At 33.7% G+C, this 14,461-nt stretch overlaps 1 protein-coding gene across 1 annotated transcript in view; it reads left to right on the top strand.

Annotated features, from left to right (window-relative positions):
- LOC132749729 (uncharacterized) overlaps positions 1 to 13,848 on the top strand; it is a gene marked incomplete at its 5' end in the record, with an annotated part of 43,648 nt that extends 29,800 nt beyond the window's left edge. Inside the window, 12 exon segments of the mRNA XM_060739627.1 lie at positions 1,219 to 1,331; positions 2,490 to 2,651; positions 3,554 to 3,769; positions 6,292 to 6,422; positions 7,632 to 7,792; positions 8,407 to 8,549; positions 9,175 to 9,356; positions 9,796 to 9,978; positions 10,756 to 10,971; positions 11,716 to 11,969; positions 12,784 to 12,790; positions 13,090 to 13,848. Coding sequence (XP_060595610.1) covers positions 1,219 to 1,331; positions 2,490 to 2,651; positions 3,554 to 3,769; positions 6,292 to 6,422; positions 7,632 to 7,792; positions 8,407 to 8,549; positions 9,175 to 9,356; positions 9,796 to 9,978; positions 10,756 to 10,971; positions 11,716 to 11,969; positions 12,784 to 12,790; positions 13,090 to 13,467 — 2,146 coding nt within the window.
- Between the last annotated feature and the right edge of the window lie 613 nt (positions 13,849 to 14,461).

Raw genomic sequence — 14,461 nt, 5'->3', positions numbered from 1 at the left:
GTTTTGTCTGGCCTAACTATAATTACAAATAATACAATATTATTTCTTATATCTCAAAGGAATCGAAGCAATTATAGTCGGAGATATATCTCGTTATTTTGTTTTGAGTTAGGAAAGACCGTTATCATATCGGGAGTATTGATGAACGTTTTGTATTAGACAAAATGTCAGTGATATTTTAGATACACGCCAACCAGGCGCCTCTCTGTCGAAAGGCTTGATCGCTTTATGTGATATATTGAGTTTTCTGTTTCGGAGCTTTTTCTTGTTTTATCTTAGACAATTGAAATTTGAAAATTAAATTCATTATTCTATGAGGTTACGTCTTTGTTGTTTTTGTTTTTTTGCTTTTTTTATGTGTTACGACACATTCTTTGAGGTTCTTTGTTGTATTTGTTTTCTGTTGTCTTTTTTATGTGTACACACTTTTGCAACAGACTCTCGTGCATGCATTTAAGATAAATGACTTGTATTAGGATTTGTTTTGTCGTATTTTGTACTTTGTCGTGATGTTTTGAATTTTGTCATTTTATATTCAAATTATATGTTGGAGTCCCTATTGACTTAAGATAAAAGAAATACGCAGCTTTTTAAGATAGAATTTTTTATAAACTATTAGGGATTGTATCGACTGTGATATTTGTTGTTCCACTTTGAAAACAGCAACGTCATGTGTTTACACCCACTGTTTAAATATAAATATTCCATCTTGACTTTTGCCTAATGTTCTATGGATCATCATCTGACAGGCAAAATGCCCCCATATATTTTGCCAAGATTCTCTTGTAACAAGTAGTGGGTGTGTTTTTTTTTAGTTATATAAGTTTTTGACAGGACATAAGGTTGGAGGCACTTACCTACATACTAAGGAAAGCAGCACTTTTTTGTTGATAAATTGTAGACAGTGCAGTTTAGAGTGGAACCAATGAAAACTCAGGAAATTTATTTGATCTAATATAAAAAGTACATTATACGACTAACTGTTAAAGTTACACCATCAATAATGATTTGCTTAATAGGCTATGTCACCAGTAAGAGAGCTAGACCGACCAGAAGATTTTGCAGTTTAGTCAGTCTCTATAATTATATACTGTTATAGCATTTTGATTTTGAAATCCCCTAAACTAAGAATGGACTGTTCCAAATTGAAGTTGCTGGACAAATCTATTTGAAAAAATCAGCAGGTTGATGTTAAACATTTAATTTATTGTATTTCAGATGTATGCCAGTATATTGTAGATATTCGTTCTTCAATCTGTCCCCACATGCGACGTTGAAGCGACCACATGCACCGAACGTGTACTATGACGACATTAACGTCATACTGGCAGGTAAAAAAATAATTCCTAAAATTGTAAATAAATCGGCAAATTTAATAATGAAACTAATTTAGCATTTTCTTTTTTTGATATTTGTGTCAAAGGGCTAAGGCATTCTTAATCACTGTAAACATTATTTATTTTAATGCTATTTGATTGAAAAAAAACTTATTTTCAAGAACATGTTCTTTAACTGGTAAAATATCGATGATAGCTGATTGGTCATACAAGTTGACCACATTGAGAAAACCATTAATGAGGTATTAAAAGTGTATAATTGCATCTTGTGTCCCACTTCAGTTAATATTTAAATTTGATCTTACATGCAAAACAAACAAAAATTTTCTATTTATTTCATGTTCTTTTAAATGATTATTAAATCATTTTTACTTTGGTTTCGCTGCGTAATGTCATTGCATTCTTCTTCATGAATGTTCATCACATCATGGACATCATTTCATACCAATGTGTAAAATTTCTTCGAATTTTGTTACCTTTTTTAACAACAATTGTATGCAATTGTACTTGTTTAATCTCCTAAAAAAAAGCAAAATTTACATACCACAGAATTTATTCCTGCTGATAAAATTCCATTTAGTTATGAAATAGTATTATATTCGCATTCAAATATAGTCTTGCTAGAGTGAAAATTATCAAATATAATAAGCATGTAATAAAGCTATATATCAGCTGCAAAAAGTTTTGTTCTTGTTGGAAATAAATATGGTAGTAAATTGCCTTAAAAATGAATGGCACATACACAGAATTATTGTGAAATGGATAAGACCCTACTTAAAATCATTAATGGCAGAATAATATTTTGTTCCGGAAAAATTTATTCTGTTAATTGTTTTTAATTTTACAAATTAACAGAATAAATTTTTCCAGAACAAAATATTAGTCTGTTAATTTGTAAAGTTTTCATGAGTGTTAAATAACAGAGACATTCTATGTTCCAACTCTTTCGAGAATCAACTATAAGAGTATCAAACCAATGTAATTGATTGTTGATGAATTTGATCAAAATATTTCATAAGATATAACTATATATACCCATTAAAGGGTGGTACAAATTAAATCAGTACCAAATGTTAAACTTCTTAAACCTATGACAGCAAACATTTATACCGGTAATAGTATTATACAAAATGTAACATATCATCTTTCCAGGGACATTTGAGCCGTCAGAATTCCGGCAGTATCTAAATGGCCCGCCAATGGAAATTGAGGTGCATGATAGGGACCGGAAACTGGAAGAAATGAAGTTGAAGGCTTCACTGTTCGGAGATGACCTTGAAGATGAAAAGATCAGTAATGTCGGCACTGTGGCAAGTAAGTGAATAAAACTTAAAGCTTTGAATTTCATTTATGACTTTTTGGTTTTTGATATTGCAAACTTGTAATTTACATGCTTGTTATACTGCTGACACATTGGTAGGCAATTCATTATCATTTCATGAGTTGTAAAGTTTAGTGTCTGAATTGTCCAAATTCAAGGTCCGTTTGAGGTCAAGTGATAGTAGAAATTAGGTTATATTTTAATTTATCTCAGTTTGTTCACTTTAAAGGTTTTAACCGCCTCTGTGGTCTAGGAGTTAGAGTGGATGACTTCTAATCCACTTACCTCTCTGGCGTGGGTTCGATTCCCCGGAGATGCTTTGGTAGTTTAACAGGGTGGAAGGTAGTCTAGTACTGGTGTAACTCTCCAGGAACGATGGTTAGGAAACTACCCACCTATATGACTGAAATACTGTTGGGAAAAGGCGTAAAATGAAACAAACAAACAAACAAACTTTAAAGGTTTTAAAGTTGTTAGCTGTTGAAATTTGTAGTATGAATAGTTCATCACATAGTTGTAGAAAGTAATGTTCATGTTTACAAAGTGTAGCAGGTAAGTGGATTAAATTTAAGGGGAGTGGTAGCCTAGTGGTTAAGGTGTCTGCTTTCCAACCCATGTAACATGGGTTTAAGCCCTACTAGAGTCACGACCATGTTTCTTCATATGACACCAGTACTGGTTGGTTCCAGGAAGCAGACTTGAAAGTGATTAATATAAGTTGCAAAAACTTGTTTTGCCATTGAGATAAAATTAAATAAATATGTTAAAACTAACTAAACAAAATGTTTGTTAATGAAAATATCATGTTTTATTTTACCACATTTCTCTGAATTATAAACTTCTTTAATCAAATCACTATAAAGATCAACTCATTATTTTTACCTCTGTTTTACAGGCAGGAGGACTCTGCACAATCCATTCAAAGACAAGTCAAAGATTTGGGATCCATATGGTGTTTCTAAGGTTGATCTATCTGACCTTCTCCTAGGCCATAGATATCTCTACATTAAGGTTCCCGTTCACAATTGTCCCCCACCCGATCTACTCGGTCTCCGAGACAACTCTTTGTCAGGAAAAGTTATGGGCCTTGCAGGCGCAGTTGATGGGCCAGGTATTTGGTTACGATATTTTAGTGTGTTTTTAGCACAACTTTTTTTCCCACCATCAAGTTCAGATGCTTTAATTTTGCTTATATTTTCTTAACTTTTCATTTATGTATGGAAATGATTCATACTTTAGGCCAAGCAGCCAGTGTGACTAGACAGACCTATTAAAAAAATAAGTTTTAAAGAAAATAAATATTTCATGCGTGGCAGTAGCCACGAGTGAAATATGATACAATTTTCATACTACAAGATGAAAATAAATCCTGTATTTATAGAAAAAACTTGAATTTTTAGCTCACCTGTCTCAAAGTGACAGGGTGAGCTTTTGTGATCGCTTTTCTGTCGTCTGTCCGTCCGTCCGTCCGTAAACTTTTACCTTAAACGACATCTCCTCATAAACCGCTAAGCCAATTTCATCTAAACTTCACAGGAATGTTTCTTTGGTAGTCAACTTTAAAAATTGTTCAAAGAATTTAATTTTAAGCAGAACTCTGGTTGCCATGGCAACCGAAAGAAAAAACTTAAGATATCTTCTTTTAGAAAACTGAAAGAGCTAGAGCTTAAATTTTTGGCATGAAACATCATCTAGTCAGTGTCTACCAAGTTTGTTCAAATAAATGCCCTGGGGATAAAATTGGCCCCGCCCGGGGGGTCATTGATTTTCCTTATTTGTATATACTAAAAACTTAAAATATCTTCTTTTAAAAAGCCCAAGTAGCTAGAGCTTAGATATTAATCATGAAACATCTTCTAGTGGGTGTCTACCAAGTGTGTTCAAATAAAAGCCCTAGGGTCAAAATTGGCCCCACCCCAGGGGGTCATTGTTTTTGTGTCGCCTTGAAAAGGTGACATATAGGGGTTACTTTTGTCGGCGGCGTTGTTGGCGTTGTTGTCGGCGTCGGGGTCCCCTAAAGCTTGTCCGGAGCATAACTCAGTCACTATAAGTCTGATTGACTTCAAACTTGGTATGCATGCTTCTTTCAATAACCCGAAGTGCAGTGCACAAGGACCGGTACTCTGCAGTTCTTATTTTTTGAGTTATTGCCCTTTGTTAATTTTCATACTTTAATTTTGTCCGGGCCATTTCTCTTCAACTAAAAAAGCTATGGACTTGAAACTTCATAATATGATAGATCTCATTAAGAAGAAGTGCAGTGCACAAGAACCGGTACTCTGCACTTTTTATTTTTTGAGTTATTGCCCTTTGTTAATTTTCATACTTTATTTTTGTCCGGGCCATTTCTCCTAATGTATAAAAGCCATGGTCTTGAAACTTCATAGGATGATTGGTCTCATTAAGAAGAAGTGCAGTGCACAAGAATCGGTACTCTGCATTTCTTATTTTTTGAGTTATGGCCCTTTGTTAATTTTCATACTTAATTTTTATCCAGGCAATTTCTCCGAAAGTATAAAAGTTATGGACTTGAAACTTCATAGGATGATAGATCTCATTAAGAAAATGTGCAGTGCATAAGAACTGATACTCTGCATTTCTTATTTTTTGAGTTATTGCCCTTTGTTGATTTTCTTACTTTATTTTTGTCCTGGTCATTTCTCCTCAAGTATGAAAGCTATGGACTTGAAACATCATAGAATGATAGATCTTATTGATAAGAAGTGCAGTGCACAGAAACTGCTGCGCACAAGAATCGGTACTCTGCATTTCTTATTTTTTGAGTTATGGCCCTTTGTTATTTTTCATATTTCATTTTTGTCCTGGCCATTTCTCCTAAACTACATTGTTCACAAGGCGACACATCCGACTCGTGGAGTTCTAGTTTCCTTTATGTATGTAGTAAAAACTTAAAAATATTCTTTTAAAAAAACCTTAAGAGCTATAGCTTAGATATTAAGCATGAAACATCTTCTAGTAGGTGTCTACCAAGTTTCTTCAAATAAAAGCTCTGGGGACAAAATCGGCCCCACCCAGAGGGGGGGGGGTCATTGTTTTTGCCTATATGTGTATACTAAAAGCTTAAAAAATCTTCTTACAGCTAGAACTTAGATATTTATCATGAAACAGCTTCAAATGGGTGTCTACCAAGTTTGTTCAAGTAAAAGTCCCTGGGTTAAAATTGGCTAAAATAACTATTTGCTGAATTTAAAAAAAGTAGTCCAGCAAGACACCAGTGAAAATACAGAAAATATGTTTCACTGCAGTGAAAAATATTTTACAGTGAAAATACGGAAAATGAAAATACACATTTATTTCATCAATATTTCTCAATATTTCATTTAAAAGTATATAATAAATAAGCTGTACTGTACTGGGGTATTTGTTAAAACAGCTATGTTTGGTATCTTGTTATCAATGGGAAGGAGGGGGATGGAGAGGGTTGGGGGTAGGGTAAAAAGATACTTTAGTATACCTCATACTCAAGTGCTTTTATTGTAAGTTATTTATATTTTACTTACAGTTTCTGCTATGTGTGTTAAGTTACAACTTGTAAAAATAAATATGTTGGGGTTTGTTTATGCAAAAGGTGATTTTCTATTGTTTATTTATGTCGTAAAATTTTATTTTCAGTGGATAGTCCAATGCCTGCGGGTCATTACATGTCCAACAATACAATGTTGAAAATTAAAGTGGAGCTAACCCATCCGTTAGTTACACCACAAGAGGTAGCAAGCAAGCCACACATTGAGTCCAGTAACGAGGTTTGTTCATATTTTCATATATAAATTTATCACATAAACCGCAACGCAGGAGTAATAATATACAATTATTTACTAGTATGATGTGATATTCACTTGCAGATGATATATTGACTGAGGCAATACTAGCGCGCTAATGTTAGCGTTACAATATAGGCGCGTCAATTAAAAATGACTCTTTTTAACAGTTTATTCAACTCTTTTAATAAATTTAGTATTAAATCTACAATCATTCAATATCCTCTATTTCTGAAATAAAATTGCGTATTACCAAAAGGCAATGTTGTCTTGAAATAGAGCTTTTCCCATGGACACTTTCTCATCTGGTCTCAATTTTGTTCAGTAAGTCAGCTGCTCTGTGGACAAATTTGTATGTACAATGTCAAGTTTTATTGCTCTAGTGTTATTGCTCTATTTACAATTTCAAGTATTGCTCTATGTACAATGTCAAGTTTTATTGCTCTAATCTCAAAAATTTCTTTCACTGGATGGTGCTCCATGGCCAAGTAGTTCGCTTTACTTAAAAGTACTTGCCCACTATTACTGATGCAGGTTCAAGTCCTGGTGAGGACTTTGTATATTTTTTCATATAAGGAAGCTATACAGTGAGTTTATAGAAGATTGACTGTTGTACTCAGGTGCCTGCCAATAGTCATGAAATAATGCACAGAGGATACCCCTTAGATCTTCCTCTACCAGTAAATCCCCATTGTTGCCTTTAAGGGTTGAGGCATTTAAATTGCGGCCACTGTAACACGTTTATTCATATCTGATCGTAAGAAGCGACTAAATGGGGGTCAAATTACCAATTTTATATGTCTCTTAGCTCCAGCCGTTTAGGTGCTTTTAAGCCATGGTGTTGCTTTAAGATTGTGACACCAAAGGTAAGCCAAAGTCATCTTTCCTGTTTGGGTGTTATATGACCTAAATTGTGTTTGTGCGCCGTAAAACCAAACAAAACAAAATCTATATGTAAAGCTAGAAAATAGTGTTAAACTGAGATGTACAAAGAAATGTCATTTAAATGAAATTGAACTTTCCTAACAATGTAATTTTGATTTTCATGTGACAGTATTCATTTGGGCTAAGTCATCCAGACAAATTTGATTAACTTTAATACACTTGCTTTAGGGAATTTTATTCTTGAACTCATGGCTACTTTATGATGAAAGTGTTAACTTTGAATTGATGTAAAGTATTTGTACGTTGCAGTGTCCATTTGGTCGAATCGTTTTCAAGTTTGACTACAAGAATACACAGTTATTAAACCAACTTCAAACACTAGTCACGAAGATCAATGCACGTGCTCTCGAGCTAGATGATATGCCTCAGCATGTTGTGGATGCAGCCCTCTCAACTTACAAACTATCTGGGTAAATTTTATATTTCATTACTGTTTTTTTTTTCCGTATTTTATTTCTTTACCTTCTTTTTTTACTTTATCTGATTTTATGTGATTTTACAGATTCTGACTGTTTAGCCATTAACTGCTTTATGTCCTTGAAACCTACTTGCTAATTCGGCTCGTTTAATTAAGTTTACTTAATTGCTAATGGCTTGTTTAATTAAGTTCACTTAATTGCTAATGGCTTGTTTTAGAACTGGTGGCTAAATGGCTGTGAAGATCTGAAGATAGGATAATTATTCTGCACACAAATTATTAACTTCATTTGCATATCAAGAACTTGTTGCCATACTATCGAGTTTGCTTCATTATTTATTTTAATTCCTGATAATTTAACATTTACATGGCAATATTCTCAAAGGGAGATTAAACAAATATTTGCCAATCAGATAAATCAAGTGCAAATGGCGATAATGTCAACTGACACCAAGAGCCTTTTCTCGGTAAATGGTAAAATTTGATCAATTTGTATTTCCGCAGATACAGTTCTGCATTTTATTGAATTGCTTTCTAAAATGATAACATGGTCGAGATATGTTAGAGAGATATGTTAAAGAGATATATACGTGTTAAATGTTTCAGGATTCAGCAACAGAGTAGGACGTTAGATATCATCACTGGTTTCCAAGTACTGGATGGTTCCATGCATCTATTTGTGCTGGAAGGATTAAGGGAACAAGCAATTAAGGAAGTTTGGGAGTCATTACCACAGCCTGAAAACTCAGGTATACAATTTTACTTACTTTATCTGTTAAACTTAATCTAATTTCTGTTTGAAAAAATACTTTCTTTCATTCATCCATTCATTATCCACTATATACCCATAAGTGATTTTTTATTTTGAAGAAGTAAAAAAATTTAAAGATTGAGTTAAGAACATATTCAGAACAAAATTCTTTTTTTTTCACCTCATATAATCAAAGGAAGATATCAATTGTATTACAGTGTTTAATTAAAGACATTTTTAGCTCAACTTTTTGAAAAATAGACTCATGTTGGTATTTGTGTTGCTATCACACTGCTTAAGTTTTTGTGTGCAAGTATCTCCAAAACTTCTGAAGAGAATTGGTTGAAACTTCACATACTTGTGTTCTGTTATTGCCTTGCATGATCGGCTCAGGTCCCATAACTCTTAGTTCCTTTTTACACGGTTATGTCCTTTTTCATACTGTCAAGCACTGAGAAAAGTCAAGCATGCTTTCTTACTGACTGCTTTTGTTTCTTATTACACATTATTACACTCTTTAACTTAATTGTGTGCAGGATTTAAAAGTAATGTTGGTTGTGTTGGTTTTTTTCTTCCCTTAAAAGCAAGTTTCATGTTAAGATAAATATATTTTTTTATTTCAGATGTCACTGTACTGTATCATAGCAACCTAAGTTTTAGCGAGAGATTGTATGGCCCACTGGATGTTGACTTGTGTCGTGTCAAGTTACACGAGCCGCTAGTGCAGATTGTTCAACAACCACTTCTCTATGTCAGAGACATGGTTCCTAAACCATGCTTTGATGCCCTTGTCAAATTGCACGAGGTAAGGCACTGGATATGATATAAAAAAAGTTTCTGAAATTAACTGAATTTTCTCAATTTTGTAAGTTGCTGACTAGTTTTATAAATCATCCTGGCAAATTTTTATATCTCAAGGACCTGACCATTTAAGGGAGAGATGGCCTAGTGGTAGAAGTGTCTGCCTCTTAACCCAGTCAGTGTGGGTTTAAGGTAGTCTAAACCTTAATGCTTTTCCGCCAAAAATTATGTCTAACATCGGCCAATATCGTAATAAATTTGTCATTTCCGGAACGTTATTTTTTCACAACCTTTAAATAAAATAATTTTTAATCGCGGGGTGGTCTTAATTACGGGTAGGTGTCTTAAGTAGGAATTCTACTGTATTTTGTAAAACGATATCAAATTTTGTTCTATTTTATAAAATGATATTAAATTCTCTATATTTTGTACAGTTATAACAAATTCTGCACTATTTTGTTTTACAGGAAGAGGTAAAGAAGGCCAGCGAGATTATTAAGAAGGAGAAAGAAATGAATAAACCACTGACAGTTAAAGCTGATGTCACAGTTGCTCACAATTACAGTTCACAGACTCTCAACTCTACTGATCTTGCTAAAGAGAAACTCAGACAGATGTTAGCTAAGGTGTGTGGGTGTTTAACATAAATGAGCTGTGCCATGACAAAACGAACATAGTGCTTTTGCGACCAGCATGGATCCAGACCAGCCTGCGCATCCGCGCAGACTGGTCAGGATCCATGCTGTTCGCTATCAGTTTCTCTACTTGTAATAGGGTTTGTAAGCGAACAGCATGGATCCTGATCAGACTGCACGGATGCACAGGCTGGTCTGGATCCATGCTGGTCGCAATCGCAAATGCACTATGTTGGTTTTGTCATGGCCCGGGTCAAATGCTCTTTAATGACTCTAAATAATGTTTGGAGATCCAGGTGTTCAAGTCCAGAATGTATAAAACACAAATGCAACAGTAAATTAAGTTTATAAAAATGAATTTAGATTAGAACTTTCAACCTGCCTTGATGTCTTTTATATTTGTAGCTGTGTTAATGCAGTCATACTGTTTTATTGCCTGACTCTGTTTTTCAATGGTATACATGTATATATATAAATATGTCAGTAAGATTATGTCATAGTTCATTGTCCAGTTTGAACAGAGCTGAATATAGAATTTTGGTTTCCATTTCTATAAACATGTAGATGTATAAAGGCATATTAAAGGAGCTCCAGTGAGGTTTAAAATTCTTGCATAGATCCACTGACTCACTTAAAATGTAAAAAAAACCTCAGTGGAGTTCCTTTAAGATTTGAATTACATCATAAAGATTAGCGTCGTATGATGATGTCTGACTATTTTCATTGCAAAAATTGTAGGATATAATATAACTTATTTTATATTGACAGGATCCTGATACAAGATACACATACTGTCAAGATTATCTCCACTCTATGACAGTTGTACCTGTTAATGTTGAAGCTCTGAAGAAGCAGGAGAAATTAGATTCCGAGGCGAGATGGAAGACCGAGGAAGGCTGGATATATCCGGGCATGAAATCCACCCTGGAAGCCAACGAGCATCCGAAACATCCTCATACAGCCAGAGTTGATGAACTACAAGAGGTATAAATGATGAGATTTATATATAGTTAAAACACTTACCCTGCTGACTGTGTAATAGACTTGTCCGTATTGGAATTTGGCACTGTCCATTGTGAATTTAAGGGATTTTTATATTGAAATGATAAAATTGAGAAGCTAACAGTATAAACCAAAATCAGACAGTACAAGTATGCAAGCTGACCTGGCTATCTGCTGATAGTATAGACAAAGCATTATTACTGCTAGCATGTCTAGAGTAATCTTTATTTATATTTTCTGATTTTTAAGTTTACTTTTTGAAAACAGCTTTCGAACTATATAGGTTGAAGAAATCCTGTAGTACCCCTATTTTAGACACAAGTGATCACTTGAGTGATCACCAGCAACCTTTTGTGAGCTAGCTGGATAACTGTCTGAAGGTTCTGGCAGGATTTGCACCCACAGCATTCGGGGTAATCAAAGAAATTAAAAAGCAAAGCAGTACTGTAACTTTATATTGCACAGTTTGTCCACAATGAGAAATTGGTAATTACTGGTTAGTTATCCAGGAAAGCCAATTAGGTTGACTGGTCAACGCCAAACTATGACTAAAATTGTATTGAAAGTGGTGTAAAAACCACACCAAAAAACAAAAATATCATTCTTTTAATCTTTTTGTTTTTGTTTTAAGAATGCTGGCGCTCAGCATGGATACTATGAGTAAAATGACTTGGTTTCCTCTTTGAAGTTGTTCTAAAAAGTCCATATACATTGTAAATGTTTCAGAAATGGCGGGAAAATATGCTACATGTTGGTTTACTGCAAGCCCCATTGGACAGAGATCGTTACCCGTGGGACATTAGAGATAAAGATATGGAACTTTACAAGGTACCGGAAATCAACTTCGGAATTCCGGAACATGGAACAATACACCTGGCAGGAGAAAAACTCAGGCAGGAAAAACTGGAGGCAAAAAGCAAAGATTTTGCAAGTTGGGAATCTAAAATTGTTGTTGAAGATACGCGGCAGTATTTCCATAGGTATGCAGATGCGCAGTGAATTTTTGTTTACAAATATATGTTTATCTTAAATAATGTAAGGAAGGCAGAGCTTACTTTGAACGTCTTTAAGCCTTGGCTTCTTAGAATTAACCAATACTGATATCATATGAGCAAACGTTGTAGGACCCAAAACTGACAGTGCTCTGGGTCTAATTGACTCGGCCACTGCACCCCAATGTATTAATTTTATTTGTCTATGCTAAGAGTTTGACAAGTTATTTAAATAGATTGCCTTTATCAGATGACTTAAGCTATATGGTACAGCAATTTTTTTTCCAGAAAATTTGCTCATTTTGTATGTTTGAATCCATTGGAGAAGATCTTTATATCTTGATCAGATATGATCAAATGGCCAAGTTTTTAGTGGCACACTGAGTACCAGTTTAATGTTTTAGATAGACAAAATTCATAGATAGACAAAATTCTTGAAATAAGAAAAATAGGTTTTTGGTACAAGCTTTAATTCAATTACTGTCATAATTTTGGTGCTTTGTGTACTTTGATTATATCCAGAGCCTTCTTTCCACCCCTGAGACAAATGCTGACATAGAAAAGCTGACTTGTGCTTTGTGATCATGGTCTGCATTGCTTGGTTTTCAGTCAGTAAATTAATTTGAAAACTTTTCCTAAATCAAGGGGATTTCTTTTAAAATTTAAAAAAGTTTGACATTTTTAAACCCCTTAAAGTTTCCCTTGATTTGCAAAAAAATTTCCCCACTAAATGCAACAAAGGGCAGACATAAAAAAGCTGACATGTGCTGCAGGATCATGGTCTGCATTGTTTGGTTTTCAGTCAGTTAGTAAATAAATTTGAAAATTTTCCTTAACTCCATGAATGGTTTATTATAAATAAAAGATTGATAAATCCATTTAAAATATATTTCTAATTTCTTGGAAACTTATTTTCACAAAAAAAATTCCGGTAAAACTATACAAGACCCTTGTGACAATCATCAATAAGAAAACAACAATTGTGTAAAATAATGTTCAAAAGGGATTTGTTTTCTGTTTAAATTTTTAGAAAAAAAAAAGATTAATCATTAATTTTTAATAAATTTATTTTTTATTTTATTTTTTTAATAGTGTTAAGCTTTAAAAGATCTACTTAATGATACCCCATTTTTTCAGTGTTTACCATAAAGAGAGAACAAGAATGTGGAGAAGACCTATAGTTCCATTGACTGAAGAGGAAAGGGATAATCATCTATTTAGAATTCCCGATGATCCAAAGAGATTCCGCGTTTTACCGGAATTATCTAATAATCTTAGAGAAAGATCTGTAACTCAACCGCAGATTTCAACAAATAGCGTAAATGCATCAAAGACTGATCCGCAACCTTCTACACTTTCCGTACCAACATCGTTCAACGATCCCTCGATACAGACGTCAACGGAACCATCCAGAACAGTTACAATGGAAAAATCGGCACTAAGTCAACCAATGAAGGCACCAAAAATAATGCAGTTGGTCAATTAGGAAGTTAATGACTTAGATTTTAAATATGTAACTTTTTTTTTTGGACACAGTGCAAATGACACTACCTAGGGAACAAACATCCTTTTCTTTGTAATTCTTATATGTGAAGAAAAAAATTATGATACAAATAAAAACAACCACTATTAAAGAAGATTATATCCCAAATGGTGTTAATTTTTCTGCAGTTTGATTGTTTTTAATGTGATTTTGTTTGGAGTTAGAAATGAAACAATGCTGTTTTGTTTATGTTTGCATAGGGTAATTTATTATAACCGATAACTGATAAAAAGTGATCAGGTACATTTGTGTATGTTCTGTCCAACCTAAAATGTGCATGTTGTGAGTTTTATCATGTAATGTTCCAAATTTAGCATTGAAATTTTTTCAAGTAGAGATTACATGTGTGGCATGGGGATGTACTGATATCTGTGATAATTATTGATAATGATTTTATAATGTATTAGTTAGGCTGTATTTTCTCTTTGGAACTTTTCTAAGAATGTGTGACAGGCTTAAAAGTTGTAGCTCTGTATTGAGGCGTAATTTTATTTTAACGATGGCAAAATTTTGAAATACATGGTAGGTTTGTCAAGTTTAAAAGTTATTAGTACAGTACCCTTAGCTATTTTAAGGATTTCACAATCGAGGGTATGACACAGTTTAGTGTGGTTATTTTGCAAGTCTTGCAGAGACTTTTTGGCTTGAATGTGTAGCCATTGAAATCATTTTTAAAAAGGACAGTTTGTCCCAATGTGTACAGAACAGGGATTTTTATAACAGGACTATGACCTTTATCTTACTAAGATATATCCCCCATGAATAACTTGTATAAATTTTGGCATCATTCGAAAAAACTTGCTATAGTATACTCTGAGTTGCGGAACTGCAAATGAACTGTCATTTATTACAAATTGATATGTCACTTTCGTGGAGTAAAAATTGTTCTAAAAATAACTATCACTAGATATATCATGTGTCTGATTTTAGGAATGTA

The sequence above is a fragment of the Ruditapes philippinarum genome, unplaced genomic scaffold, assembly GCF_026571515.1.
Source record: "Ruditapes philippinarum isolate M1 unplaced genomic scaffold, ASM2657151v2 ctg7943_1_1_1_1, whole genome shotgun sequence".
Classification (NCBI taxonomy): domain Eukaryota; kingdom Metazoa; phylum Mollusca; class Bivalvia; order Venerida; family Veneridae; genus Ruditapes; species Ruditapes philippinarum.
This window is presented reverse-complemented; position numbering and strand designations above follow the sequence as displayed.